The sequence below is a fragment of the Haliaeetus albicilla genome, chromosome 6 (genome assembly GCF_947461875.1).
Source record: "Haliaeetus albicilla chromosome 6, bHalAlb1.1, whole genome shotgun sequence".
In the NCBI taxonomy this organism is placed as follows: Eukaryota; Metazoa; Chordata; class Aves; order Accipitriformes; family Accipitridae; genus Haliaeetus; species Haliaeetus albicilla.
This window is the reverse complement of record NC_091488.1, coordinates 16,174,938-16,202,172: the sequence shown is the minus strand read 5'-3', so window position 1 is coordinate 16,202,172 and position 27,235 is coordinate 16,174,938. Positions and strand designations below refer to the sequence as shown.

Here is a 27,235-nt window from a genome sequence, read left to right as displayed (position 1 = left end):
CACATTCACAGTATTTTTGAAATCTAAGGTGAATCAACAGTCCATGGCTCTTTACTGTAGCTTTTACTGGAGCCTTCAATGGAGATGCCAGAATACGGTTTCTAGAGCACTGGACATTAGTAGATCCAGGAGGGTAATTAATCGGATGGAATCCAATTAAAAGATTACTCTCCTGTTCTCCAGATAGGGTGGTATATAAATGCACAAAATTATCTGTTGGAATCCCTCAGGCAGCTTACCCAGAACAACCTTCTTCTGGATCCACTCCAGCTCTCAGTGGAGGCTCTAGTTCAGGAAATCATCTTTATTCAGAACAGCACTTAAGCATTTGCTTAAAGTTAGGCATGTACGTAAGAGCCACTTCCAACAAGGCTGTACTTAATTGCACCCTATCTGCCTTCCTAAATTGAGATTAATGTCAACAGGAAGGTTTCAGCTGATTTTGGAAAGCTAGGAGGAGGCCGCTGCCATCTCCACAGAGTCACTGCACTTCTTGACCATGGGAACACTCACAGAGTTATGTAGTGTATGGTGTATCTAAAATCGCACATTCTTTTGGGCCTGGGAGCTGTCCTGGGAGGGTGTGAAGATGTGTGGCCCAGTGGATCAGCACAAGGAGCTCGCCTTGGCTCCCAGTGCCTTCCTGGGGGAGCTGGTGCCGGATGGGGGATGGCAGGGAGCCAGCCCCGCTCAGAGCAGGGTCAGCCCTGGATCCAGATCAGGCTGGTGCCAGGGGTGCCCGGTGCCCCTGCAAGCCACCAGCCCTGCACCCCGAGCCAGCAGCTGCGGCATGGTGCCGAGGCTGGGTACCAGGGATGGCGCAGGAAAGGTGCCGGCGTGGGGAAGGTGTGCACACATGGGTGGCCTCTGTCTTCCACTCCAGTGGCAAGGGTTTTCTGCTTGAATTGGGAGCTGAATGTGGGCAGATTGCAAGGCCAGTTTGTGCAACTGGATTGTGGCCATATAAGCAAATGGGTCCAAGGTCAAGGAAGGCTGAGGAAACAAGAAATGTTCCTGTGCTCACGCAACATATACCAGGTTAAATGAGCAATTATTTCTTAACTCATGTGCTGACACACTTGTTTTCCTTCCTTGTCAGTGGACTTGAGATGATCAATTGTCTTTACTTTTTAGAGCTCTCAGGGTTATGTGAGGCCTCAGGATATGTTTTGGCCTCAATGACCTTTGTAGATTGTTGTGTGTAAAACATAGATTTTTTCTGCCAAAATAAATATCAGTGTAATGCAACTTTCTCTTACAGTGGAGTTGGGCTCAGAAGATGCCATTGCATGAGGTTGTGTAGGTTTTCTATTTCAATAAAATGTCTTGATCTGGCCTTTGCTTCCCCTTTCACTATCACTGTGTGAGCGGCATCAACTGGTTCCATGATCACAGGACTTCACTGATGTCCCAAGTATGAGCAATGAACATCTCTGCAAGGCTGTATCCAGGTCTACAGGTTAGGAAAAATAAACAGGACCTTTTTTAATATGCAATGATGGCGTGCATGAAACCCAAAATATATAGCAGCTGTAGACCTAACCTAACTTGAGATTTCTGCAAAACACTGAGCTCATCAGCAGGCTGCAGCCAGCCACAGTGACCATGTGCTCATACCAGCTAATACTGGCACAACCTGTGCTGGGTGCTCTCCTCCTCTTGCCTCCTGCACAGCATAATGTGGCACAGGCACACCACTTGGGTTGCTGGTGCCTGGACCCCACCAGTAACAAAGCTGCTCAAGTGCCACAAGACAAGAAGAGCAGCTCTCAGATCTCTTCTTTCCAAACACTGGAGGCAGAGCCACATGAGTTTTTGTGCCTGAGGGGCGGCTGCTATGCTCAAGCAACGTGCTTGCTCACTAGCACCAAGGTTTTGAACATGGGGCAATACCAGGTAGCACACCTCTGGCTAGCAGCCTTCTTCCAGTGTGAGATCCAGGGCCAGCAGACGGGCATCATTTGCCCACCAGGTACCTGGGTGGAAAGAAGCCTTGGTGCACTCCTGGAAGAAATGCAGTGAAAGCTGAACTCGCACTGAGGGCTGCATCTGCATAGGCATGGATGAAGCAGTGAGTTGAGCTCTGTTCTGCTCCTGCATTAAATATCACCGATTTGCACCTTGACTTGCTCTCTTACCAGGCTTAAGAGCTTAAGCTCAGCCTCTGTAAGCCTCAGGCTGTATCTTGGGGTCTCCAGACCATTTCTCCTCCCCCGACTCCTTAGTAAAGCACTTATATAGCCTTTACAAATAGAAGGGATTAAAATACATAAAGGTGTATGTTTGTATGTAGGCATGCATTTCCATGTAGGCATATGGACAAAGGTGGAGTTTTAAACACAAAGTTGTTTAACAAGAGACTGTGCTGGTTGCAGGCACTTTCATTCAGCTCCTGTGCAAAAGGGCCTGGTTTGCACTAGGCTCTGGATAGGGGGAGACAGGCACACTATTTCACAAGCACTTTAATTGCCAGCTTCTGCCAGTCGTCGAGTCCTGAGGGTACCTGCTGGGAAGGCACCCTGCTCTGACAGTGCTTCCTCTCACAGCCTCCAAGAAATGGGGCAGTGGTACATATCTACCTGCCAGACTTTCAAAGGGGGCCTGTCCCGAGCAGAAGCACCTCATGGCCATGCAGGAGGCAGGTCTTAATCACTGGCTAAATGCATCTGGTAGGGGAGAGATCAAGTGTGATGTAAGGCAGAGTCTTCTACACGTGGCTGCAAGCTGGCTTAAAGCACGGCTTGTTGTTCTAGAGCAGGTGAAGTTGTCTGCGTAGATCTATCCACCAGCCGAGTAACAGATCTGCTGTCAGGATCTGCAGCGCTCAGTAACAAGGATATGCTTCCAACAGAACTTGAAAGGCCCAGAAGTGTCTTGTAATATTTCAGAGACCAGGGCGGCTAGAATTTAATCCCTGACTTCAGTCCTCTGTCTTCTAAACAGCATTGCTTTAAAACATGTCTTGAAATGCATCATTGCTAAGGAGTCGCAGCAGCCATCCTGGAGAAATGCTTGAACTCTCCTGCCCATGTGAATCAGACCACTTGTTTTGCTGAGGAGTTAGGAAAACAGATGATTTGCTCATACGTGCCACTTTTCAGCAACAACTCTCTAAGTCTGCAGACATGTGAGTTAACAATATCAAGCCCTGCAAAAGTGGGCATTGGCAGTAACTCCAGCTCAGGTTCAGGTCCTCCTTGCTCTGTTCCATCCAAATTCCCCACTGGCTTCTGTGGACTTCGCTTGAGCCAGGAGTGCAGAACTAACTCACTTACAATCTGGGCCGTGCTGGAGGGGCAGCTCATGGGAGGGCTGGTACCAAAGCTGGACTAAGTACCCCTGCGCCTCTGTCCTGATCCACCTCTCAGCTGTGACTGTACATTGCTGCCGCCAACCTTGGGGCTGAAGCCCACTCTGGAGCATCAGTGGGCTACAACAATGGAAGGATGTCTATCCTGGCTCAGCCACAAGTCCGTCTAGCCTTCCGTGGCAAGAGGGATGCCCTGGCATACAAGCCCCCTGAGAGTGGCAGGTTGTAATCTCTCTTCTGACCCCTGCAGAGCCTCCTAGAAAGGCTCTGGCTGCTCCCCTGCCCTCCCCTTTTTATTTACCTCGTCCCATCTTGAAGCTCCATCAAGTCATGGCACCCTTGCCCCCAGAGGGGAAGGTTTGATGTGAGCATCCTGGTGACCTTTACATCCTTCCCTTTATTTTCTCTGTTGTTGACTGGACAGGTTGATTCTTACATGCTTTTTTTCTTTTCCCACCATCGTCTTTCCTGCCTCTCCCTCCCCTTTACCAGACAGGGTGAGGAGGTTTTTGTTACGTGAAGAAATCAGTCAAGTGAATGGACAAACTTGGAAGCCTAATAAAGAACATAGAAGTGGGGCAAGCATGTAGTCACGCTTCCCCAGAATAATCCTCAGCAGTCTGCGCTGTGACAGGGCATGATGTCTTTTTACTCAAACACTCTTGACAGATTTTTCTTCTCTGAATCAATCTAATCACTTTTGAGTGCTTGCCAGCTACTTGCACCTACAGTGAGCGGTGGCAAGAAGGTCCACAGCTTAGTAGTGCACTGTGTGAAGAAAGAAGGGGATAAGGTGTTTTTGTAAAGACTCAGAGACTTAGTCAGGATTTGGATCCAGCTTAGAGGCCACCCTCTGTGGTTAGGATATGAAAGGAGAAGGAACAAGACTTGAAGCCACCAGTGTTACTGTGGGCATTCAGCCCTGCCAGAAACTGTGAGCTGCCCCTGCCCAGAGAAGCTGTTGCAATCAGTGACCTCTGTCAGTGCAATGATCTCCTGCCAAACCCATGGCCTGTTGCTGTAACTACTACTCTCCCTTCCCTCTGCTTTATGAGGACAGGACTTTGCAATAAAATGGGGTTTCAGCAAAAGTGCCTCTCCCAGTTTCCATTCCCCAGAAACTCCTCAATACTAGCAGCTCACTCTTAAGGAGACCCCAGGGTCCCGTGAATTTGCTTGCGAGAAATGGCTTTTTGCTAGAGAGCAGGTGTGGCATGATGCCTGCTACCACTGTACATCTGTTCTGCAATGTCTGTGAACTGCTACCCAGTGCAATTCCAAACAAAACCTCAGGTCAGCTTGAGGCCAAAGCACATACCTTTGGCCCTCTTGCACCACCTAGGGTCTTGCTTGCCTGCCTCTGGATGCCTTGTGGGGAAGTGGAGAGAAGATGTAAAGAGCTGTTTCATTTCCCCAGCCCAGGCACCTAAAGAGCCAACACACACAGAACGAAGAAATGTTCATCTGTCATCATGTTCAGCTGTGGACATCACTGGAAGTCAAACTGAGGTGCAGGTATAGATGATATCTAAGTCTTAGGGTGTGCTGGCTCTCTGCACAGGGCAAGCATTCCTATGTGAGAGCAGCAGTCACTACCCTTAATGTCTCAGAAGTTCTTATTCTGTCTGTTAATTGAAGTGCACAGCACACACTTCTTTAGTCAGTTTTTAGCTACACACATAGTGTTTATCAGAGCAAATGCCAGGGCAAAAAAAACCATTTGAGGCTGATGGATCATAATGCAGTTTTATTTCCAGGACCAGGAGTGTAGCTGTCAAGTGTATAAGGATCAGAGCAGAGGGCCCAGATCCCAGGCTAGGTTGGGGGCATGAGGGACAGTGATACCTCCATACCACCATTGGTGCTAGTTCAAACCACTGATGGCAAATGACCTGTGGTTTTCAGAGATACTCCATGAAAGTGGAGGGCAGGTGCGCACAGCCAGTACCTTGCTGGGTGCGCTGCCCTGGCTGACATTTATACTCCCCATCCAACTCTTTACTACTCTCTCTCCAACTCTTTAACTGCTCCGGCTGAGCTACTGATCGTATTCCTCCGTAAGGGCCTGCGGAGTGTGGGTGAGGAGCAGAGGGCAGCGATGTTGGGTGGTTCCAAATGTCCTTGTGCATGCGGGAGGGGTGTGTGCGCGTGTCTGCAGAGCTTTGTGGTTCCTATCTACAACCCAGCAAGCAACTGACCTGCAGCTTCCCAACCAAAGGACAGATTCAGCTTAATCTGTTAGGAACAAAATTTCTGCTGTCAGTTATTACCGTTAACTTTGCCTTTCATGACACTGGCCTTGAGCAGGACCTTGCCTTCAGATAACTGCAGGTGGTGCACTGCAGTCAAGCTGCAGGCAACAATATTTTAATTACAGCTGGAAGTATGGTGAAAATCCACCCAATATTTAGGAGGGCACTTGTGTGGGCACTTCAGGTTTCTTTTCTTCTCTGAGGGACACACATACATGCATTCAGGGTGCCATATCTTATCTTCCCAGCCAGAAGGACGCTGTCTTCAGGCTGTGGCAGTGCGAAGATGTGAGGCTGGGAGCTGACAGCCGGATCTGCCTTTCAGGAGCCCTTTGGCTGCCTGGGCTGCAGTGAGGATGGGGCTTCCACATGAGAGGTGATCGGCTGGTGCACAGGCACACGCTGAGGTGTTAATGGGCACGCGGCTGTAACAGGTAGCCCTTGTTAGTCCTACCCTGGTGTTAGCAGACAGGGGGGCAAAGTGCCGCCAGCTGTGGCACAGTTTATCAGCTGGGCATGCAGGCACCACCCCCATTGCCTCTGCTGGCAATGGAGGTCACTCAGCAGCTCATGTTCTCCAGGGCTGATGTGGGGATGCCCTTTACCTGCAGCGTGCTGGACAACGTTTCCCTCAGAGCTATCTGTCCCCAGCAAAAGCCGTCCCTGTGGTCATTGTTTGGAAAGGTGTTTATTTTCTGTCTTGCTTTCAGAAGGGTGATCTCAAAGGGGCTGAGGAGAGAATTTCCTTAAGTCACCAGAAGCTAAGCATTGGACATGGTGAAATCAAATATGGTGTTTGATTTTTCATTTAAATGCTATGTGCAGGCAACACCCTTATTTATTCTCTAAAGCTTTTGCAACAGCAACACATAAAACCATAGCAACAAAGCTGAATGATTGCTGTCTCCACCTGGCCACGATTTCTCCATCCCTGCAGCTTGGGCTGAGGGGAGCAGTGCATTTCTTGGCAGGGTGGCAGGTGCTGGTGTCTCAGTTGCAGTGCAGTCCCAGCACCAGACACAGTCAGAGTTTGGGACCTGACTTGTTCTGCCTGCTTGTTTTTTTCACACATTCAGGGTTGAGAAAATGTTTAGGCTGGAGTCCCTCACTGTTGAATGCATACCGATGAGATAGACTCTTTTCTCATAGACAGAAAGGGTTTTCCTTCACAATCTTGCTTACACTTGTACTGCATAAGAAAATATGGTTAAAATTCACTTTCCTTCTGAATGCTTTTCCTCTCGCTTCTGTAATGACTGGAAAATGTTGCTTTGTTAAACATATTTTTATTTAACCACAAAGGACCATTCCAGGTGTCCCTCTCCACTGTCTGCACTCTTTTCATTGTTTCTATATAAGGTATTAAGGATAGTGCATCCTGATGTGGGTCTCTGATGTGATGAGGGAGCGATCTTCAGACATGGAGTTATTCTAATATTTAGAGATAGGTTTGCACCAGCTATGAACATTTTGGGGACAGCCTGTCAAGATCCCTCTGAACAGCAGCCAACCTTTCAGCAGATCAGCTCTTCCTCTCGTCTGACACCCATGCCAGGTCCTATGTGAAAGGATGGGGGTTAATACTTTTACAAACGTACCCAAAGTGTTATCATAGGTGATCAAACTGTATAACACATAATTAAGTCTCACGGTCTCTCAGAAAAACAGAATACCCCAACCATTGAACCCTATACGGCAAACGTATTTACCACTGAACAGACAAAGGCCCCAGAAAATAGGCTAAAGATGAAACCTCTGAACACTGCTCCCGGAAAGATGGAAGAACAGTTACATAAGAAATAAACAACTGCAAAAGGATTTCCTCACTTAAAAAGAAAACCCAACCTGTACAAGCCATGACATCAAAACTCCCAGTTGTGCTGAAAACCATACCCTTGGGAGGAAATGATGTACAAATCCTAACAACTCCCTTGCCCTGGGAAGGAAAATAACATCCATCATGCATGGGGTGAATACAGAAAGAAAATGAAACCATAATGATTTGCTTAGAGGAATGGCAAACAAAGGCAGAAGAGTTAAATGTTCGAGAGGTGGAAGTCAAAGCTCCTGGAAAGGTGGTCGCTTACACATGCTGACCTGCTGCAGAGGCTAGGCATGAGAATGCAAGAAACAGGTAAGAGACCTAGAAGCACAGCTGCAAAACAAAAAATAGAGAGGCAGCATCTTTAATTACCAACACCTTTATGAGAAACGAGAGGGAGCTGGAAAATGTCCCAAGATGTAGTAAAAATTGGATTATAAAGAAAAATCAACATAAAGAAACAGTTCAAACTTAACTAATAGATGTAATCTTGAGTAATCTTAAGAGGAAAGGTTTCAGCAGTCACAGTTAAAGCCAAACTATAAAAACCTAGTGGCCTAGTGGTCTTTTTGTTTTACAGGGTGACCGACTGACAGACAACAGTTTGAAAAGCAGCAGCCAGACCCAGGGACAGAACTGTCGATTTCACTAATGTTCTTTTAAGAAAATGTGTAAATATCAGAAGGAATCTAGGAGGGTTATCAAGAAGGTAAAAAGTTTAAAGCATTGGGGAAATTAATTAAATGCTATCAGCACTCTAAGTATCAGTAGTTAGCAGTATAGCATATCAGTAGTTAAAGGCTGAGAAGATTGTGGGTTAAGTCTGCGTATACAAAGGTTTGAGGTCTGAAAGGCACAGTGAATAGTACAATCTTCTGATTTAACCAGAACAGAAGAAATACCTAAGGAAAATTACATAGGTACATATGAGAGGATACTCATACCTCTCCAATAACCACACTTAACAGCTATATTCTTTTGTTTCTAAGAATTAAACCTATAAAATTCATGATCCTAAGTAATGAACTCTATAATTCATGAATTATGTATAGTTAATTTCCTTACTTTAAAAAAAAACAGAAGGAAAAAGAAGATGGCAAAAGCTGTGTATAAATGTATCAGCTGCTGATTTAAAATAAAGTGTAAAGTTTGTCTGTTTATTGTAGAGAATATGGGGAAACAACTGATGGAGGATTGGGGAAAAGTGACCCAGTATACTGGAAGCTCCTGTGAAGGGAAATGTCTGGAGAACAAAGATCATCATTAATAACAATCTTCTGTTAATCTTATCTTCTACAGGAAACACAGAAAATTGAGCACCCTATTCCAGTCCTAGAGATACTGATCTATGTATGTTATGTGTATGCATGTTTGTGTTTATTTATGAGTATCCTTTTATGCGTTTACAATAGATATTGCAAAATGTTGGGAGAGATGTATTGCTAATAAACTCACATAAACCCTCTTATGAGATCTGGGTTTAATCACAAGATGTTCAGTATGTCTGCTACCTTCTTCACTGTCTCACCAGTAAGACTAACAAAGGATTTGTAAAATAGTCTACAAATGAATACACTGCTACACAGTCACAGAAGGGTTATCAATCATGAAGGCTGTGAACAATCAAATATCATTCAGTTCTGAGCCTACTGTACATCTAAAAGGAACATGTTTTCCTCAAATGGTGCCTTCAAGACCACATGGCTGCTACATGCAAAAATACATCCAATTGTAATGTTATTTATACTAATTGTTAAATACTGTGCATGTTTATATGTGGTGTACCTCCTGATGATGACAACACCCTGTCATGGGATGGACCCACCTGCTCTACAACACCTGAGAGGCAAGAGCAGATGTTGCCACAGCACTGCCTCAACAGTGAATGGTCAGTTGCTGCAATCGAGCTGGCAGATGGGCGTGAAAGCACTGATCTCCTAGGTTCTTACATAAAGCCCAGCATCCAGATCTGCTGCGGGTTGTCATTTACTCTATCTTGCCCATGACAGTGGTCCAGCTAGTTCTGGAGTCCACACATCTGGTCCATATCTCTCCAATCTGGCTACAAGGATATTATGAGAGACCATGATGAAACCTTGCTAAAGCAAAGTAAACCACCACTACCACTCTGCCTCATCCATTGAAACAGACCTCCCGTCAACTCGCAATAGAAAGCAATTAGCTTGATGAGGCACAATTTGCCCTTGGTCAATCTATGCTGGCTGTTTCCAATCACCTTTTGATCTTCACATGCCTGATAATGGCTTCCAGAAGGATTTGTCCCTTAATTGTCACATGGTTTAAAGTGTGGCTGATCATCCTTCAGCTCCCTTGGCCTTCATTGCCCTTCTCAAGGATGAGCATGACGTTTGCCTTTTTCCAGTCACCAGAGGCTCTTCCTGATTGCCATGACCTAGCCATTCTTGGGGTACAGAGAGGAGGCTCAACCAGCCGTTCCTACCTCTTTCCATTGAGATCAGGAGCATTTTGCTTAATATTAGTCTCCATTTGGGAGACTAATATTAAGGCAGTCACCTTTTCTGCCCAAGATATTTGGTTGCCCCTCCTTCCTTTTAACCAGTTCCATGCTGTCTGTCCTTGATCACCTCTTTGCTATAAAGACTAAGCAAGCCCTAAGCAAATGTGACCTTCAGGGGGACATGCAGCAGAACAGGATTATTCAAGGACTCTTCTGGTTTTGTTGAGAACAGAGTTGGCAGTTAAATTTCATGTCTGCTTGACAACATATGCATCTTTTATATATGTAGGTATGCCTGTGTGCGTGCGCGAGTGTGTGCCTGCAAGTATTAGCCAAACAGGACTGGCGAGGAACAGATGGTAGAAGATGGTGGTTGAAGGAGGGATAAGTCCTTTCACCTGGTTATTGGCAGTCCAGGGCAGCAGTTCGCAAGCTACTCTGCTTGGGAACTTCCAGGGCTATGGATCCTCTCTTATTTCCATAGCCAGACTCATAGCCCTCTATTTGGGAGTTCCTCTAACAGTATGCTGGTGGCTCTAGGTGATTTTTCCAGCCAGGACCAACCAGGGCATGTCTCTGCCTGCCCTGTGCAGGAGGCTGGACTTGCCACGGTGCCTCTGGCTTACAGGTTTCATCAAAGCAAACAGAAGCAGCTTGCCAGGTACCTCAACTTTGAGGGGCCGAGCCAAGGGCACATGGAACACTGCCAGAGAGAAGCAGGGGAGCAGGGAGAAAATGCTGCCAGCAGCTCGCCCCCGTGCTGGGAGGTGTTCAGGCACAGAAAATTATCCAGAAGAAATGATAGCAGTAACCATGACAATGTCAGCAGCACGACACTAGCAGGGCTTCCTCAGGGATTAACACTTTTCCATACCAAGAGTGTATCTCCCTTCTTCTGATGTGCGCTGTTGATTCAGTGGTAGTCCATGTTTGCTTTATCTTCCTCAAAGCAGAGCTACCTGAGAAATTGCTTTCTCTGCAAATTGCTTAGGCAGCACTACCTGTACAATGAAAATATTTTTTACAGAAAGTCTCTCCCAGCCCATGTGCTTGCGGAGCACTTTGCTCCACAATCCCACCTTGATTCCCCTCCCTTGGATGTTCCCATCATAGCCAGGAACCGCTGCTGACTGAAACTGAAGTTGTCTCATTTCACTGAGTACACTGCTATTTTCTAAGGTGTGAGTCAGAGCCTTCCAGTTAGGTGTCAGCATGTGCTATTTGCTAGAAATAAAATCAACATGAATTAATTCTGCTTTTTTTTTTTTTGTAAGTTTTTGTCTTTTCCTGCTCCAGATCACAAGTGAGGTACACACAGAGCAGAGCTCAGAGAGGCTGGTCCTGGCTGTATATGAGGACCTGCTTCTCACAGTACAGGCTTCCCAGGGGGGTTGGTCACTAACAAGCATGATTCTGGTGGAAGAAAAGGAAAGGAGAACTGTGGGTGCTAAGCAGCCTGACAGGCTGGCAGGCCTTTCACATTGCCTGCTCAGTGCTCAGTCTCTCGTGCCCATATCAGCCAAGGGAAGTTGTTGTTGTTGTTATTGTTGTTATTGTTGTTGTTATTGTTATCATCATCATCATCATCATCATTATTTTGCAGAGCTCATCTTTACTCTTCTTTTGTCTGGGTCAACAAAGATCGAGCTGCATCAATATTTACCCCTAGGAAAGCACAGCAGTGCTCATTTACAATATATGAAATTGCAGTAATAAGCATAAAGAATAGTACACAGCATCTGACAGGATGACTGATGTAAGCTGTCAGCCAATATTTGACTTTCCAGGTGAGATTAGATTTAGCATTTAATATAAACATAAAGCATGCAGTACAAGGCACTTATTTAACAGACAATTGCTTATAGCCTTCTGCAGGCTGGAGGCTACTTAAAGTTTAAGATATCTCTGCTCCTTTCTGGAGTATCGTCATATTATCCAGTGGAGTTTTAAAATCCTGAGTGTTATCGTGAATTTCTTTAGAGAAGGGCACAGGAAAGGTAAGTTTCTGTTGGTAATTCTTTATTTCCTATTGAAAAAGCATAGTAATTTTTGTTCTGAATCAAAGAAAAAGCAGAGAGATTTTACACACAAAAAAGTTTCAAGGCAGTTCATATTTGGATTTGCTTACAGATTGCTTACTTTCATTAGATTACGTTTATCCCCTATGTTGGAGCATGTGTGAGTGTATAATTGCAGAGACCTACATGCACGTGTACCTGCGTCCTTCCATGTGTGCGTGCCTGTTCTGTGCACACTGATATTGCAAGGCTAGTCCAACAAACGGAGGAAGGTAGATTACTGAACTCCAGTTCAAAAGACAGTGCAATTTCTTATTAGTGATGAAAATTCACTGTCTCTTACCATAGGCTGCAATAAGCTCATCACTGCTTGAAGACTGCACTGAGATCGAGTCGACTTTTTTTGGAAGCTTTGCCATATGTTGTACGGCTTGGTTGGCCTGAAGCATTTAAGGACAGGTGTCATACAGGAGCATCAGTCTGAAATGCTGTACCACACCCTTTGCTTTTTGCAAGCTAGCAGGCTGCAATCCAGTCACACCTTCCTCTGTGGGAAAGGCAGAAAAGGACAGCGGCTTTTCTCAGAGCTTCTTGAGAACTCCTTCACTGGAGTCAGTATGTGATAGTTTCTGCCCCAGACCTAGCTCAGTTCAAGCAGGACCAGATGGATCAGCACTGAGTGACTGGATCAGGGGGCTATTCGGACTGACGAGTAATCAGTTGCTGAGCAGGTATCTCTTCCCTCATCTGTCCCCCCACCCCATTGCTCTGTTCAAGGGTTAACAGCCTGGGAGCCTCAGCAGGGTCACTCTCCCACCCTTTGCCCCTCTGCTAGCAACACTAGCAACACTGCAATCCAGCCTTAGAGAAAGACCATTGAAAACAACAGCTCCAGACAGGCCCTGGTGCAGGAGTGTGGTGGAGGGGGACGTCTCCTGTAGGATGGAGACCTGATTATGGTTTTCTAAGGAGCAGCTGGGTCTGACTGTGGCAAGCTTTGGGATAGCTGGGAGAGGGTCAGGACAGATGTGGCTTTGCAGCACTATTCAGCGTCCCTGCCCCTTTGGGGTGGTGGTCCTAATGACCAATGAGGCTATTCCAGATATGGGGGCTGTGTCTTCTTGTCCCTCCCCTGTCTATCAGGCTACCATTTAGGAGTTAGCTGTCTGGCTATTATGCTCCCATGGACTCATTTGCGCTTGCATGGGTAACCAGCCTTCACACCAGATGTAATGTCTGAGACAAAACAGGGAAGGGGGAAGGTCACACCCCTCCCTGAGAGATGCTGGGCAGCTGCCTGGAACGGCACTGTGCCAGCCCTTACAGGATCCGATACGTACTTTGTCTTCTCCTGGGCTAAATGCTTCTTCACTTGGCGTTTAGCCTCAGTAGGGAAGCCAGTGTGCCTCGACCCCTGTAATGTGGGTCATGGGGGCCCATGCCCACTGATCTTCACCAAGGCTTCCCACAGACCGAAAGTGAACTGAGTGAGGAGACGAGTAAGACCTCCTTGGGTCTCTGAACATATTGAACCACTCAGAAGTGGGGATTCTCAGCTAATCTGAAACTGGTACTGCGCTTTCAAGTGGCAGGTGGTAGATGTTCTTAGTTAATTGGCATTATGCGGACAAAAGAAACCAATGTAACTGTTTTAGTATAGATATTTGATTAAAATAAGTATCATGTTGTCTTTAGTAGCCCTAACTTGCAAGGATGGCTGAAATGCGAAACTTCACTTGGGCGGTGGAAAATATTTTCAAGGAAACCTTTCTCACTTACATGAATGGCTGGAGGAAAAACATGACGGAAGCGGCAGATAAATTGCAAGCCACAGTTGCTGCTGAAAACTTGGACTATGTTATCCTTTATTTGATGGTGATGATTGGGATGTTCTCCTTCATTATTGTGGCGATCTTGGTGAGTACTGTGAAATCAAAGAGGCGAGAGCACTCCAATGACCCATATCATCAGTACATCGTTGAGGACTGGGGCGAGAAGTATAAGAGCCAGGTTCTGAATCGAGAAGACCTCAAGTGCGTGATCCACGAAAACTTGGGTGCAAGGGACAAAACAAGCCCTGGATCACCCTGACTTTTTGGAAACATCAGCAATGAGGAAATCATAAAGCCACGTGCAGGGAACTCACCGGAATTACAAATAGCTGTGAAATTGTTTATTAAATTAACAGACAGGTCAATGCGGAACAGAGTGCTGAGGAAATCAACTTTACTGTTTCCCATAAGGACTTTGGCACAGCTGCTTGGAGAACACCCAAGAAAAATGCATGATTGTGCTTTGCTTTGATACTCTGTTCTTCAGGAAAATAAAACCAAGAGAATTAATAACTTGATTTTTTTTAGCATTTTTTAAATCCAGATGCAGATCTGGATGTTCCCACCTCAGAGTAACTGTGGGTTAGTGGTCAAAAGCACTAATTTAGATCCAAACTGTATGACTTAAGCCCATCTTAAAAATAACTTTAAAATGTACAGTAAAATATCAAAATCTCCACCTATTGACTGAACAATGTGTTATGTTATGAATCATAGGAGGTAACCTATACCTACACACATTCATTCCAAACTATTTTTTTAATGATCTGGCTCCCATTTTGATTTCATTATTCGTTAGCAGTAAAGATTGACTCATGGCCTTCTGACAAGGCCTGTTTTATAGCAGAAGAGCTGCTAAACTAGCAGTCTCATCTAGGTGCATGTCCTGGTTGTCTAGGGCAGTTTCCAGAGGTTCATCATCTTTCCTCAAGTCCATAGCTGGCCAAGCTGCCTCTTCTGCTGCTCCTTGGTTCTCCAGAGCAATCTGTCTACCTGTGATGCAAGCTGGGTGATGGAGGGGCTGGTTACATCCCACCAGCCAGGGCTCAGTGTGAACCACTGAGATCCTGCCTTCTGGCTTTCGGAGGAGGGATTTCTATACCCAGCTATCAAGGCTGCCCCATTGCCGTGCTTCCTAAGGGATGCCCATGTTGGGTACTGGTTTCCACTGGCTGGGAAATGGGTTTTCGGGATGGTTTGTCTTCTCCTGTGCTGCTGAAGTATCACAACGCTGGCTCTAAGGGAATAATTAGAAGCAGAACTGGTGATACTTCTAGTATTAAAATGTGCTTCACTTTGTAAGACTCTGGGTTTAGCTCCTATTCATGTTGCCAGACTTAAATCACTTAAGCTAAAAGTTCCCATGCTGGCTGTCTGTCATGTGGGCTTGCTGTTTGTTTTCAGAAAGTTTTGGCTGAAACACTTCAGCCATGTCTGGCGCTGCATTTCCAACAATTTTGTTTTGCTCATGTTAAAAAGAAATGAAAAAGAAAAGGGCTTCTTCTGGAGACTGGTCTTAAGACTTGGCACAGCAGCTGCTGTCATGCTCCAGATGTGCCTTTTGCTGGCATAGTAATAAGCCTTAGAATAATCTCGGTCCGTGAGCACAGGGGAAGGCTTGTCAGGTCCCAGCCCAGCCTTCTGGTGAGCCTCTCCCCCCCAGCATGCCCTCTTTCCCCCCACCTCCCCGGGTGGCCTGTGGGTGCCTGCCAGCCCCCCTGCTCCTACCACGGGTGTGCTCCACACGCAGGCTGCGGGACTTTCCTCGCTCTCAGGGCCTGCTGACGGGAGGAGCGCAGATATTGTGCTGCACCGAGCGGGTGGAGGGACCCGGGGCCACCTGGGCCCAGCGCTGTGGCCATGCTACAGTCAGGGAGAGCCCCTTTTGGCCTGGTACAGTCGGAGGGGCACCCCCGGAGAACTCGTCCAGGTGCACCAGCACCCCCAGCAGCTGCCAGACCCGCTCAGGCCCTGCTCCCCGCCAAAAGCAGGCGGCAGCTCCCGCCTCTGGCCCGGCCCTGCTCCCGGTGGCGGGTAAGGCGGCACAGCGAAGCTGAGGACGGGGGCCTGGACTGCTTTGCCCTCGGGCCTACGCCCCTGGGACGTGTGGGAATGTCTTTACCTCAGAATTATTATTTTCTTGGAAGAAACGGGGCGGGGGTGGGCGGCTACTTTCTGCTCCGGCCTCAGGCGGCGGCCGGGGCACGGCGGGTTTGCGGGAGAGGCGCCCGGGGCGAGGCAAGGCGGGGGGGACCCGGCCGCGTCCGCTCCGCCGCTCCCTGCCCCGCCGGGACCTGCCGCTGCCGCTCCTGGGAGATGTAGTTTGTCGCGCCCTCCCGCCCAGAGCCATGGCCGCCCCGTGAGGTAGGAGACGCGTGTCCTGGGCCTTCCCCCACACCCCTCCTCGGCGCGGCCGGCCGCGGCGCCGTGCGGGGGGCAGGCGGGCCGGCGGGGAGAGATCGGGCAGAGCGGGGCGGCCCCCCGTCCCCGACCCGGCCTGCTCCGCCTGCGTTGCTGCCTGCCCTCCGGTCCGGCCTGCTCCAGGACCCTCCGCTCCCCTCAGCCTTCTCCTGCCTGCCCAGCCCTTCTGCCTGCCTACCCCTGACCGGCGTGCCTTCCTTTGCCCGTTCTCCTGCCCCCCTTCCTTGCTCTCCTGCCTGCCCGCCCTGCTTGCCTGCTGTCCTGCCCTCCCCTGGCTGCCGCCGCCCTGCCTGCCTGAGCCCCGCACCGGCCCGGTTCCCGCCCTGGCGCCGGCGGGGGTGCGAGGCGGCAGCAGCCGCTCCCTCGCAACAACCTGCGGACGAGGGAGCCTGCGGGTTAAAAGCTGCTGGAGGCACGCTCGCTGGCTTGATGGCCGTTTATACGGGCGTCCCCCGGCGTATTGCTGCAGGGTACGATGCACGGCCGCCTGGAAGTGCGCTTTACTGCGTGTGAATCCGCCGAGTTTTGTTGTTTTCTTAAAAGTGAGCAAATAAGTAAGAAGGAGGAGTCTGAAGTTATCATTCGTTGAAAAAGTTTGGTGTCCTCAACTGTGGGTTGCGGGTTGCTGGCTGTGCTGGGCAGCGGCGCTGCGGGGAAAAGGTGGCTGGGGAGCAGGGCAGAGCTGGGGTGGGGATGGAGGCAGGGGAGGCTGCCAGCCCAGCAGACCCTCCTAGGGCAAGGTAGTGGCAGCAAGCGAGGGCCTGCAGCTTGCAAGGACCCTGGGATGTGGCTGAAATGGTGCCCTGGGAGCCATGGTGGAACAGTCTAATGTGCCACTGACAATTCTTGGTTTTGATCTGATTTGATTTTAATCCAGGCACCATGATTGATACATCCTATCTGCTCTGTTCTTATTTTCCAGAGTTTGGAGCATGTGAGGAGCTGCCAGAGGAATCACTAGTATTTTAATTTCTGCTTCTTCAGGTGTGGAGGCCTTACATGGCTTTATGTTTTTGATTTCTTTGAGTTGGTGTTAGTTTAGGAATTTCTTTATCAGTGACGCTAGTATAAACTGAGTCATTATACAGGTCTTTTTATGGAGTGATGTCTTGACCCACCTACACACAGAGGCTGTAAACGTGCACAGGTCTGAGTGCTTCTGACTTAATGTAACCACTGTGTCTTGTGGCAGTGGTTTGTGATGGATTCTTAGTGCAGCAGCTCTGGCTCGCAGTTGCTTCCACTGTGTTTCTCTGCAGCCTGTGGGCTTTGCCATATTACTGTGTTTTCCCATGACCCAGTAGTCTGTTTTTTGAGGATGAGTGATCCTGTTTTGCAGATGGTCAGCCTAATGCATGACGCAGCAGGTCACGTGTAGTGGCGGGTCCTCCAGTGACTGTGCATGTGGGAAGCATGCGTTTTGCTTCCTGAAATGTGTGTGTTAAAGAAAGCAGCAACAAGAGGCAGGTGGAGTGAAACCCCTTTTCTAGCTCAGGACATACTTGGCCATCACTCCATTTTAAATGTAGTCAAATAACCCTAGTAGCTCGCTGCTTTCTGAGGCCTTGTAGCTGGTGACTTTTATAGCTTTTCACAAAGCGGGTAAAATGGAGTTGCTCAGAAATCCCCAGTAGACAAAAGAATATCTCGGGTCCTGTTTTGTTGAGTAGATGGAGTTATTGGCAAGCTGAGTGAGATGTTCTGCCAAGACAACTCAAGTGGGTTTATGAGTACCCAGATGCCTGTGTAGATGTTTTCTGGTGCGTGCAGGCCAGTCGATATTCTGCCACTGCATAAGCAAACAATGGTGTAAGTGGCTGGGCTGTGATGTGGTTGCTGTGGTGGACTGGAGCTGTAATTCAGTGGCTGAGAGACCTGGATTCAATTCTGTGCTCCACCACAGACTTCCCATCTGACTAGGGCCCAACTCCTTTGTCTGGGGTGGTCTGTGTTGTGCAACACAGTGTTGTGCAGAGATCCTGGGGCTGGTATCAGCTGAAGTCTAGCTCTGGGACTTGGTGCAGCTCTCCCTGGGAGCTCCTTAGCCCTGCTGAGGACATGAGCTGCTAGGTCTGTGTTGGTGACACTGTCTGCCTGCTCTGGACCCAGAAGACCTCACAGCATTTGGAGCTGACGGAGGATTGCTGGTACAGCACTGAGGTGTGCGATACGGGCAGACCCTCTCTTCCTTTCCCATCTGCAGTAGTTTGACTTGCTTCACAGAAGAGGTCTGACTGTAAATAGGCTAGTGATTGCGAGGTGCAATCACAGTGAAGAAGACCACCGATATGTGTGAGAGTGATATCATTTTACCCCTGCCCTGCATACGAGTCTACAAGTACATGATGGCTAGCTTATGGAGTGTCTGTCGCGGAGTCTCTGGCACGGCTTCAGGCAGAGCCTAGTGCTCCTGTTTCTTTCTCACGTGGCTCAACATGAGACCTCCTTGCCTGTGAGTGAAGGTAATAGTGACCTTCCGTGGGGCCCAGTCTCCGTTCCCAGTAGCACTGTGTTTGTTAAGGGAGCTTGCATTTTCCTGGGGAACGAACAATGCCTGACTGTAGATGTGTTCTGAACTCATATCTGAGCCTTATCTGCCTCTGAAAAAGCAAACATGAAACTTCAGCTGTTTATTTGCCTGCATGCTTTTAAGATATCACAACCTTGAAAGTACAGTGTCTGAGCTTTTTGCTTTTGAATTGGCGACCTCAGTGCTAACAAAAGTTGTTTTTCAATTGTGAAGTGAATCCTGCCTTTTTCTCTCCTTTTCACACTTTCTTCTCCCTGCCCCATGCCCCAGCTCCACCCATTTTTTCCTGTCCTGGGGTTTCAGCTGTATTTAATAAGGTCTGGATCAAGATAGAGACCAGAAGAGTCAAGAGACGAAATGGGGAGAAGTGCTTGACCACTGGAGGCTGGTGGCACAGGATGTGGGAATGCAATGTGGAGGGAGCGGTGGCTTCCCTGCTCAGTTCCAACTGCAGAAGACACTGTGAGAACAGAACATCAAAAGCGTCAGCTCTCACAGGAAACATTTTGGATCAAAATGCCACTCTTCAGAACAAAGGGAGAATTTCTTCCTGTCCTTTGTGATTTCAGTGCAGCTACTCCTGTTGGATACACAGTTCAGGCAGATACAGGCTCGTGTCTCAGCAGGGCGGAAATATTACAGAAGTGTTGCGCTGAATGCTTAAATAATCAACTTGTAACCAAGAGCATTTGCAGGAGTGCACATTGTGATACACATTATACGCTGCTTCTTGCTGTTGGGCTGGTACCCTGCAATCAGACCCCACAGATGGGCTCGCATAACGTTTGCTGAGTCTAAAACTTTTTCTGTACATAAAAAAATCACTAAAACCCCATTTTCAGCATCATATGCCAGATGCTAGCCTGTCTTTGAATGGCTGAATTCTTGCTTTTTTACAACATGTTGCAAAATTGATTCCAACTGAAGCACAGAATTTACAGCAATTTAGGAGAAGAGTGAAGACTGTCTGATGAAGCCCCCACCCAAGTCAGCATTCTGAGATGAAGACACCCTGGTTAGGTGGTGCAGTCCTTTCAGATGAGGCCAGGCTTGTGTAACTTGGGTTTCATTGAGAAGCATGTAGCCATCTGAACCATGCATTGAGAACCAGTCTTTGCTCTGATGTGGGATTTTTGCTGTGGCCATCTGGCAGGGGACTTCAAATCTTAGTGGTTGTTGAAATTCTGGAGGAAACATCAGGAGTTAAAATGCCCTTTTTTTGGAGGTGTAACACTACCGACTCATTAGTTCACAGCTGCCCTGACATTTTATCAACAGGAGAAGGGAGCTGCACAACTCGGGATCAACACAGTAAATACTGAAGGACAAACAAGTTGGCCACACCACTGTTTCAGTATAGTTCCATCTTGGTAACAGAGAACTCTGGTGGTGCCTCTCTGTGAGGAGGTTTCCAGGGTGTTTTCTCTGCAGGGTGAGGATTTTGCAACTGGGGGAAGAGGAGAGAAGAGGAAGGCCTAGCTGGGGAAATAAGGGCATCTGTGAAGAAGCTGGCTGAGCAGCACAGGAGCTGCAAGAACGTTTATTTGACTCCCTGTTTCTGAAGAAAGGTCAGCAGCAGCTATTGTGGTGTGGTGGTGATTTATTCAGTCCAGCTGCTGGTCAAGGTTTGGACTAAGCTGTAGGGCTTCTTCCTATTTTTTGACAGTGATTCTGTTATTACACATACAGGAAACACCTTGAGGGAGTCAGGCAGGGAAACATGCTTAATTTGAAATTCAGCAGCTGAAACGGTGTCAGTGCTGGTAGAGCAGCAAGCAGAGACTGGAGGGCAGTGTTGTGGCTTGTGCTGCAGCCTTCAGCATGCCCTCAGGCATTTCTCAGCCCTGAAGTTCAGCTCTGAAACATATGTTGACCAGTCAAGGGATCCAGCAACTGATTGGTTCACTTCTGTGTTATTATGGGCTGCATGGAGAATTTAATGTATTAGTAAATCAGAGATAACCAGTAAATTATAGTAGATGCTAGGATCCATTAGGCATTCAGGCTCCGAACAGGGCAGGCTGGGCTTAAAGACCACCAGACAGCTCTTCTGGGTGCACTTTTGTCCGCTAGATCTCAGACAGACATCAGTGAGGTGGTGTGATGTGCACAGGTGTCAAGCTTTCAAAAGCAGCCAGCATTGTGTTTTCGGTTGGGCAGCTGCCGGGATGTGCTGCACATGGTGGAAGCCCAGCCTCTGCTCTGCGCAAGCGTGGCACCTGCCTGGGGCCTGTCAGACCCCTGTCTTTCAGCAGCTTGGATGTTGCTCCTGTCACTCAGCTCCAAAAAGGCCCACGTAGGTCATTCCTGAACCGTGTGGCACTGATAAGCTGCCAGGCGCTGTGCAGCAGATGAGCTTGTCAGAGATGTGCAGTGTGGACGTGCTGAGTAGAAACAGATTGGTTAATTCTTTTTTAATATCCATTTCTTCAAGATGCTCCTGCCCTGGTCTGTGCCTTTAGAAGCGTGACGCTCATTGGTGCTAGGTGCAGCCTGCTGCAGGACAGGCAATATCGTCACGCAGCCAAGATGGTGGCATTTAACTGGAAGGTAAGGATGTTTCACATTCATAAAGCAGTGAATTTCTGCTCTTTCAAGCAGATGCATGTAAGATGTGGTTGGATGGGTCCTGTGTTTAAAAATGGTTTCCTTGCTTAGGTGAAGGTTGTTTAACCACTGCACTCTCTGCACCTCCAGGACAGAGGACTCGTTGTTGTTGTTGTCCTTTCTTGCCATACATGCTTGCACCTTGCGGGCTGGCCCCAGTACTTGCTGTTGGGGCCTCACACTTTAGACCTGAGCGCAGCACTGGTGGGCAAGCTCTGCTCTGCTCGCGTCTGCTCCTCCTGGCTTTCCTCTTTCCAGGCTTTCCTCTGGCTGCTCCTTCCTCATCTCCTTTCGTTACTATGTCTTTTAGTGTATTGGGGCCATAAATACTCTGCAGGGTGGGTGTGTAAGGCACAGAAACGTTTGAGCAAGTACCTCATGCATTAGCAATTTTAACATGTTAAATCAACCATTTATCAAGAAAGCAATGCTAACCCCCAGCCTTGGCTTTACCTTTCTGGTGTTGCAGAGCTGTGGTTGAAAGAGATTGCCACTTTTAATATGTGGGGAGATTGACAGAGGATGATGGGTTTTTGCAAAATTAGAGGGGAGTGGCCTGATGTCAAAGGTAACATGCAGCTTGTAGAAATCAGCGTTCGTGTACCTTCAACATCCTTCTGGAATTGACATCTTTCACTGAGTGCCTGTGCCACTTGTTACATTTCTATTCCAAGTTCACAGTGTTACCAATTTGCATTTTATTTTCCACTCCACGTGCACTTACAGTAGCATGCTTTTATAACATTGAAATATGTTGTGCAATTTCAGTGGTTCCGGGCATAAAAACTCCTTAAATGGAAGGCTGTGGGTTTTTTACTTTTCTTCCAGTTTAAAGGCACTTATCTATGCCTTCCAGATCTGGGCAAGTGAATTGCAAACTTACCGTGGATTAAAATTTCTAGGAGCACAAAAGTGTCTTTGGGGATCACATCTGATACCTGATATGCATGGATCCATCGCTCATGTGAGAACTGTTCAGAAGCGTTTCCACTTTTACAATTATCCTAAGATACTCAGTTCTTCCCCTTTTTCAGCTTGAGATCGTGCCAATGTTCCATTTGCTGTAAAGCAAACAAAAGCAACAAAGACCTGTTCAAAGGGGCTTCATATACAAACTTGAGTGAACTTGTTTTTGTTGTTTCCCCTAGATGTTGATCTGCCTAGTTGAAAGTTTCCTACAGAAAAAAAGCATGAACAGAGAAGCATTACCATTGCTTTGAATAATGCTGTTGCCGTAGGAAGCTGTATAGCATCCCTGTAGATTAATTTTTAATTATCCAAGTGTTCCAGTAACTGCCTAAATATATTATTTTGTATTTCAGGCTTTGGAGAATTTCCCATTGCTGATGTACATTTTGGCAGCTAAAACATTGATTCTTTGCTTAGCATTTGCTGGAGTAAAAATGTACCAGAGCAAAAAAATTGAAGAAAAACTGAAGAGGGAACGTGAAGAGAAATTGAAAACAGAAGCAGAGAAGAAGGATGATTGAAGAGTCTTCTCAGGTATAGAATTTATTTGGCATTCTGGTGTTCGATAATGGCATTGACATATTAATCCCATTATGTTTTGACTTGGTTGCATTTGGATTGTGCAATTAGAGCTTTCACCGTTATCTGAGTTCTTGTAATATTTGTCTCCTGTGATATTTCAGCGTATTTGCACACCCATATCCTGCCCATTCTTTGTAGGAATTGCAGTTATCACCAGAAAACTTGACAGCCATAGTTCGTGATATAGGAGGTCTTAGCACAGTATTCCTTCTCTGCTCTTAATCTCCCTGAATTTTTACGCCAAACCAATTGCACAGGAAGTCCTGATGCATAAAGAGATGGTTAAATTGGGAAAAAAATGTATGAGGGGCATGCCAGACAGGATGATGCAATAAGACGTCTTGGCCTTAAGTCATGTAATTAAGAGAAAAGAATCAGCCATTCCATATTAGTTAAATACATGACAAGTTGTAGATAATTTAGGTGGAAGGGCCAAATCTCATGCCATGGAACTTCCCAAGGTAACAGAAATGCTACAGGTTTTGCTATCTAACATCCACCATATATACTTCACTGAGGAAAATGGACATCTTTCTGCATAGAAGAGCAAAATTTCTTAAAGTTTTGGGTTTTCATTCCCCATGTGCTGAATTCCTTCCCTCTGTTTCAAAGTTTAAGCAATCATTGCCTTATTGGATCAAATCCATTAGCAAAATGAGTACTGCCTAGTGCTAAGATTATATTCCCTGCCTTGTTTGGTGTTGTATCAGTTCATTTCACATCTCTGTTCTGCAGCAAAATGGGAATTCTATTCCTGCCTGCCCTTTGTAAGCTCAGTAGGAGTTTGATGTAATGTTACTCTTTATTAAACTAAAAAACTTAACTTTCCCCTTTTGCGGTCATCACCTCACATATGAAGAGAGTTTCAGTTTTTAGAAATGTTTACTAGTTTTGATTTCAAACCTATCACTGTTTTATTTTGTGCAACAAGGATTGGAAATTGTGACTAGAAATGGGGCCCTGGAAATAACTATGGGAATGAAGTGGTTCATTCGCATAGAAAAAACAACAAAACCAAAGGTGGTTTTCGGTCTCCTGTTTACATCAGATTGAGCACTTGTCTCTGGGTAGACTTGTGCCATTTTAAACTTTTGTTTTAAATAAGTTTTGCTAGCCACTGGAAGATGCTGTGAGAACACTTCTTTCAGGTTTTGCAGAATAAGTCAGAGTAAATTATATGGAGTTTTATTGCTAAACAAATGAGCCTGCTGTTTGTAATGAGGAGACCATACTGTGCTGTGTGTGCATAGTTGGGTCCCAGGGAGTTCTGTTTGGCAGAGTCCATAGCCCAAGGGATTACTGCACCAGGGTAGTGAGCTCATCCCACAAGGCCTCTGTGTCCAGCATGTGACGTTGACCTTGTTGAATGACTGGCATTAAAGCATCTCTGATTTCACAGAAGATATCCTACTTGCCTAGTTACCCAGTGTTGCCCACCAGAGGCCCAGTCCTTCCTAAATTCTGCCATCTCTCAGACTGTCAGCCATGTCTCTCTATAACGGGATTGCAAGAAGGGGTGAATTGTCCTACCCCAAAAATGTTCTCCAGTGTCAGCACTGCAGAGCTGTGATTAGCTCTGGTTGCAGCGTGCCACGTGGACAGGCAGATTTAGCCCATGTGCTGCCAGCATATTATGCCTGCTGTTCTCACTGCTGTTTCCCCACCCTGCAGATTTTCTGACACTTGGCAGCTTGCATTGGATTCCTTTCCTGGGAGATCGAAGCCTTCCTGTAGATGAAGGATGTGTCAAAGGAATAAAACCCTCAAGGGTAACATTCACTTAAACTGTATCTCAACTTTTTATATGTACAGCAAAATATCTAAGCCTCTATTTATGCAATAAAAAAAAAAAAAACAACCTGATAGCTTTAGTTGCTGCTTACTCAAATGCTACAGTTAGAGCTGCAGGGGAGGCAGTTTTTAAAGATCAGCTGCAAGGAGGTGGCTGGTTTTAAAGAGAAAAATACTCCGAATCCATTACGGGTGTGTACAAGGTTCATGGACAGACAGAAGGAAATGGGGAGAGCTCTGTGCAACTTCTTTAGAGCAACTGCTTCCTGCAAGGGTGTAAATCTGAGATTTGGGGGCCCTTTGTTGAATCCAGATGAGCAAACTCAGAAGAGGAGCTTTTCCAGGCAGGTATTTCTCAAACTACTTTCTGCACCTACAACTTCCTTAGATTAATGCAAATCACAGTGTCACCTTTGAGGAATTTTCATGCTTAGAGATTTATTACATTACTTTGCTATGCGCAGCATCTGAGAACTGTGTATGGCTCTCTATTTACTACCTGACCTATGAAGCAGAGAGGGTTTTCATTACCATTGCTAGCTATTCCTGCATGTGCAATAACACCAGTTCCTGGAGGATAAGCTAACTTGGTCACAGTAGGTTAATCAACAGAGCAGATTTTTTTCACAGAAATAAAGGCTTAGTTAGGCATGTGTAGAAGTGCCAACAGGTACGTTTGCCTTCATGTTTCCATTATAAAGTACTTCCTAGATCCTTGTATGTTCTGGAAGTTGAGGTGAAGCTGAAATCTGACAGTGGAGTGGGGAGAGGAGGGAAGAGAAGAGGTGGAGGGCCCTTGGAGAAGCCTTGGGATTCCAGCAGGATCTGGGAAGCCTCTGGGATGGCTCGCTCCTGCCCTCTCCCTGCAGCTGCGGGCTGAGGTGCCTGCTGTGGTGACACCAGTGCATGCTGATGCAGTGTCCGTCTAAGTGCTACCTAAGTTTGTGTGCAGCTGATACAGCTGATGCTTGGAGAGCTCTCGCTGTGGCAGAGTTACTCCCTGGGAACTGCAGTGATTTTTAAATTCTCGCTGTTCATGCGGTCACCTTGGTGACTGGGGAATATAAGTATTGCAGAAACCCACTCCTGGGATAGAGCAGTATCCTTGCTATGGCAGCCTCAGGACTGCCAGGCTAGGGAATTCATAGTGCCACTGTAAAACAGCAGTTTCCCTCTACAGTCTCAGCAGTCATCTGTCTATGCAAAGGTGGAATTGAATGGTAATTTAATTAAATGGCTCTGTGGTGTTCAGTGATAACAGACTCTGCTAACCACCTCCATTAAACAGCAGTTGGGGGAAATGCACCAAGGTACTTGGCTAAGCCACATGCCCAAACCTTAACAGGAAATTGTCAGGCCTGTATAGTGTCCACCAGCTTCAAAAGCAAGTAATGTCTTGGCTCCATGCAGTCACTGGTTGCCTTTGAATATTGGCCCCAATCTAGACTCTCAACCAAGAGTAGGTTTTTCTAGACCAATAGTAATAATGAGCTTTTTTTGTTTTTTGAACTGAAAGCAGAGGTATTCTCTACTTCAGTACAGTTGCTCTGTAAGCACAATCAAAGGTACAATCTCCCTTTAAAGCAAGTCATTTAGCATCAAAGCAATTGGACACCAGCTGAGCACCATTTAGCACCCAGTGGAATCAAGACGAGTGTTAAAATCTGTGGGTCCTAAGTTGCCAAACATGTGCAAGAAGGGAATCAACACAAGAAGCCTCTTTTTTGTCCCTGGCCTGAACTGGGGAGAAAGCAGCTATGAGCAGTCTCCTCAGAAGTCCTCTGCATCACCACTTTTTTGCCTCTACAGCCAAATCAGAAAACCTCTTTGTACATGTAAGACTTCAAATCTGGTCCAACCTGGATGTTTTTTTCCTTGTCAGGGTAGCACTACAGCATCGATAACCCCTAGAGCTTGTGATGGGTGTCGCAGCAGGCTGATGTCCTAGAGTTTCCAAACTTAGAAGAGATCTTATCCATTCTGAGACCTGAACCAGTAGCTGTTCTCTGATGTACCAGGGTAGAGTTTTGATCTATGCTATCACTGGATAAGTTACAGCAGGGTTTTTTACGCTTGGGCATCCTATGTGCTGCAGTTGCAGCCTTGAACAAGAAAATATGCTGACGCTGGGGGGAGACAGCAGCTCAGATTTGTTTCAGTTTCTTGTTCAGAAACCAGCTGGGGACCTTGAAATCTGGTTTCTTATTGAAAGAAGAGTTATACAATTAGTCCTGGCAAGTTAAAAGAGGAATAGAGAATTCAATTTGATTGAGTTTCTGCAAGTGAGAGGAGGCAGCAAGGATAGAGAGCCTTGAAATGCTCATTGTGTATGAGTGTGCAGCTTGTTAGACAGCAGATCTACACAGGATCCTCATGTAGATGTTCCCATCCCAGAAAGCAAGCCAGGTCACACTCTTCTGGTGCCTACAGAACTACAGTCTCTCCTTCTCCCCTGTTCCCTAAAATTACTCTTTTCAAAAAGAGCATTCATGTGTAGATGGGCAGCTTAACTTTACGCAGTATCTCACTTGCACAGGTCTTTCACTATTGGATATTGTCATTGTCACCAGTGCCAAGTGCTGAAAGCTGAGAAAATAAAAGGATTACTGGCTTTCAAACTTA

At 46.8% G+C, this 27,235-nt stretch overlaps 2 protein-coding genes and 1 long non-coding RNA gene across 7 annotated transcripts in view; 2 read left to right on the top strand and 1 right to left on the bottom strand.

Annotated features, from left to right (window-relative positions):
- KCNE2 (potassium voltage-gated channel subfamily E regulatory subunit 2) overlaps positions 1–14,226 on the top strand; it is a 21,861-nt gene extending 7,635 nt beyond the window's left edge. Inside the window, exons 2-5 of the mRNA XM_009917702.2 lie at positions 7,965–8,093; positions 8,684–8,734; positions 11,467–11,860; positions 13,577–14,226. Coding sequence (XP_009916004.1) covers positions 13,595–13,972 — 378 coding nt within the window. The 5' untranslated portion in view covers positions 7,965–8,093; positions 8,684–8,734; positions 11,467–11,860; positions 13,577–13,594 and the 3' untranslated portion in view covers positions 13,973–14,226. The remainder of the gene's footprint in view (positions 1–7,964; positions 8,094–8,683; positions 8,735–11,466; positions 11,861–13,576) is intronic.
- Positions 13,720–15,975, bottom strand: LOC138685667 (uncharacterized). Its single transcript, XR_011325029.1, has 2 exons — positions 15,836–15,975; positions 13,720–14,950 (listed from the first exon to the last, which is right to left on the bottom strand). It is a non-coding gene; the product is annotated as an uncharacterized lncRNA (long non-coding RNA).
- Positions 15,942–27,235, top strand: SMIM11 (small integral membrane protein 11). 5 transcript variants are annotated; one of them, XM_069785172.1, is made up of 5 exons: positions 15,983–16,077; positions 17,057–17,118; positions 21,099–21,214; positions 22,594–22,774; positions 24,494–27,235. In XM_069785172.1, exons 3-4 carry the CDS (start codon positions 21,194–21,196, stop codon positions 22,759–22,761), a joined length of 189 nt encoding a protein of 62 aa, XP_069641273.1. In that variant the 5' UTR covers positions 15,983–16,077; positions 17,057–17,118; positions 21,099–21,193; the 3' UTR covers positions 22,762–22,774; positions 24,494–27,235. The 5 variants fall into 5 exon arrangements, with proteins under 5 accessions (XP_069641274.1, XP_069641273.1, XP_069641276.1 ...); XM_069785175.1 differs by lacking the exon at positions 15,983–16,077 and adding an exon at positions 16,658–16,676; XM_069785174.1 differs by lacking the exon at positions 15,983–16,077 and adding an exon at positions 16,671–16,688.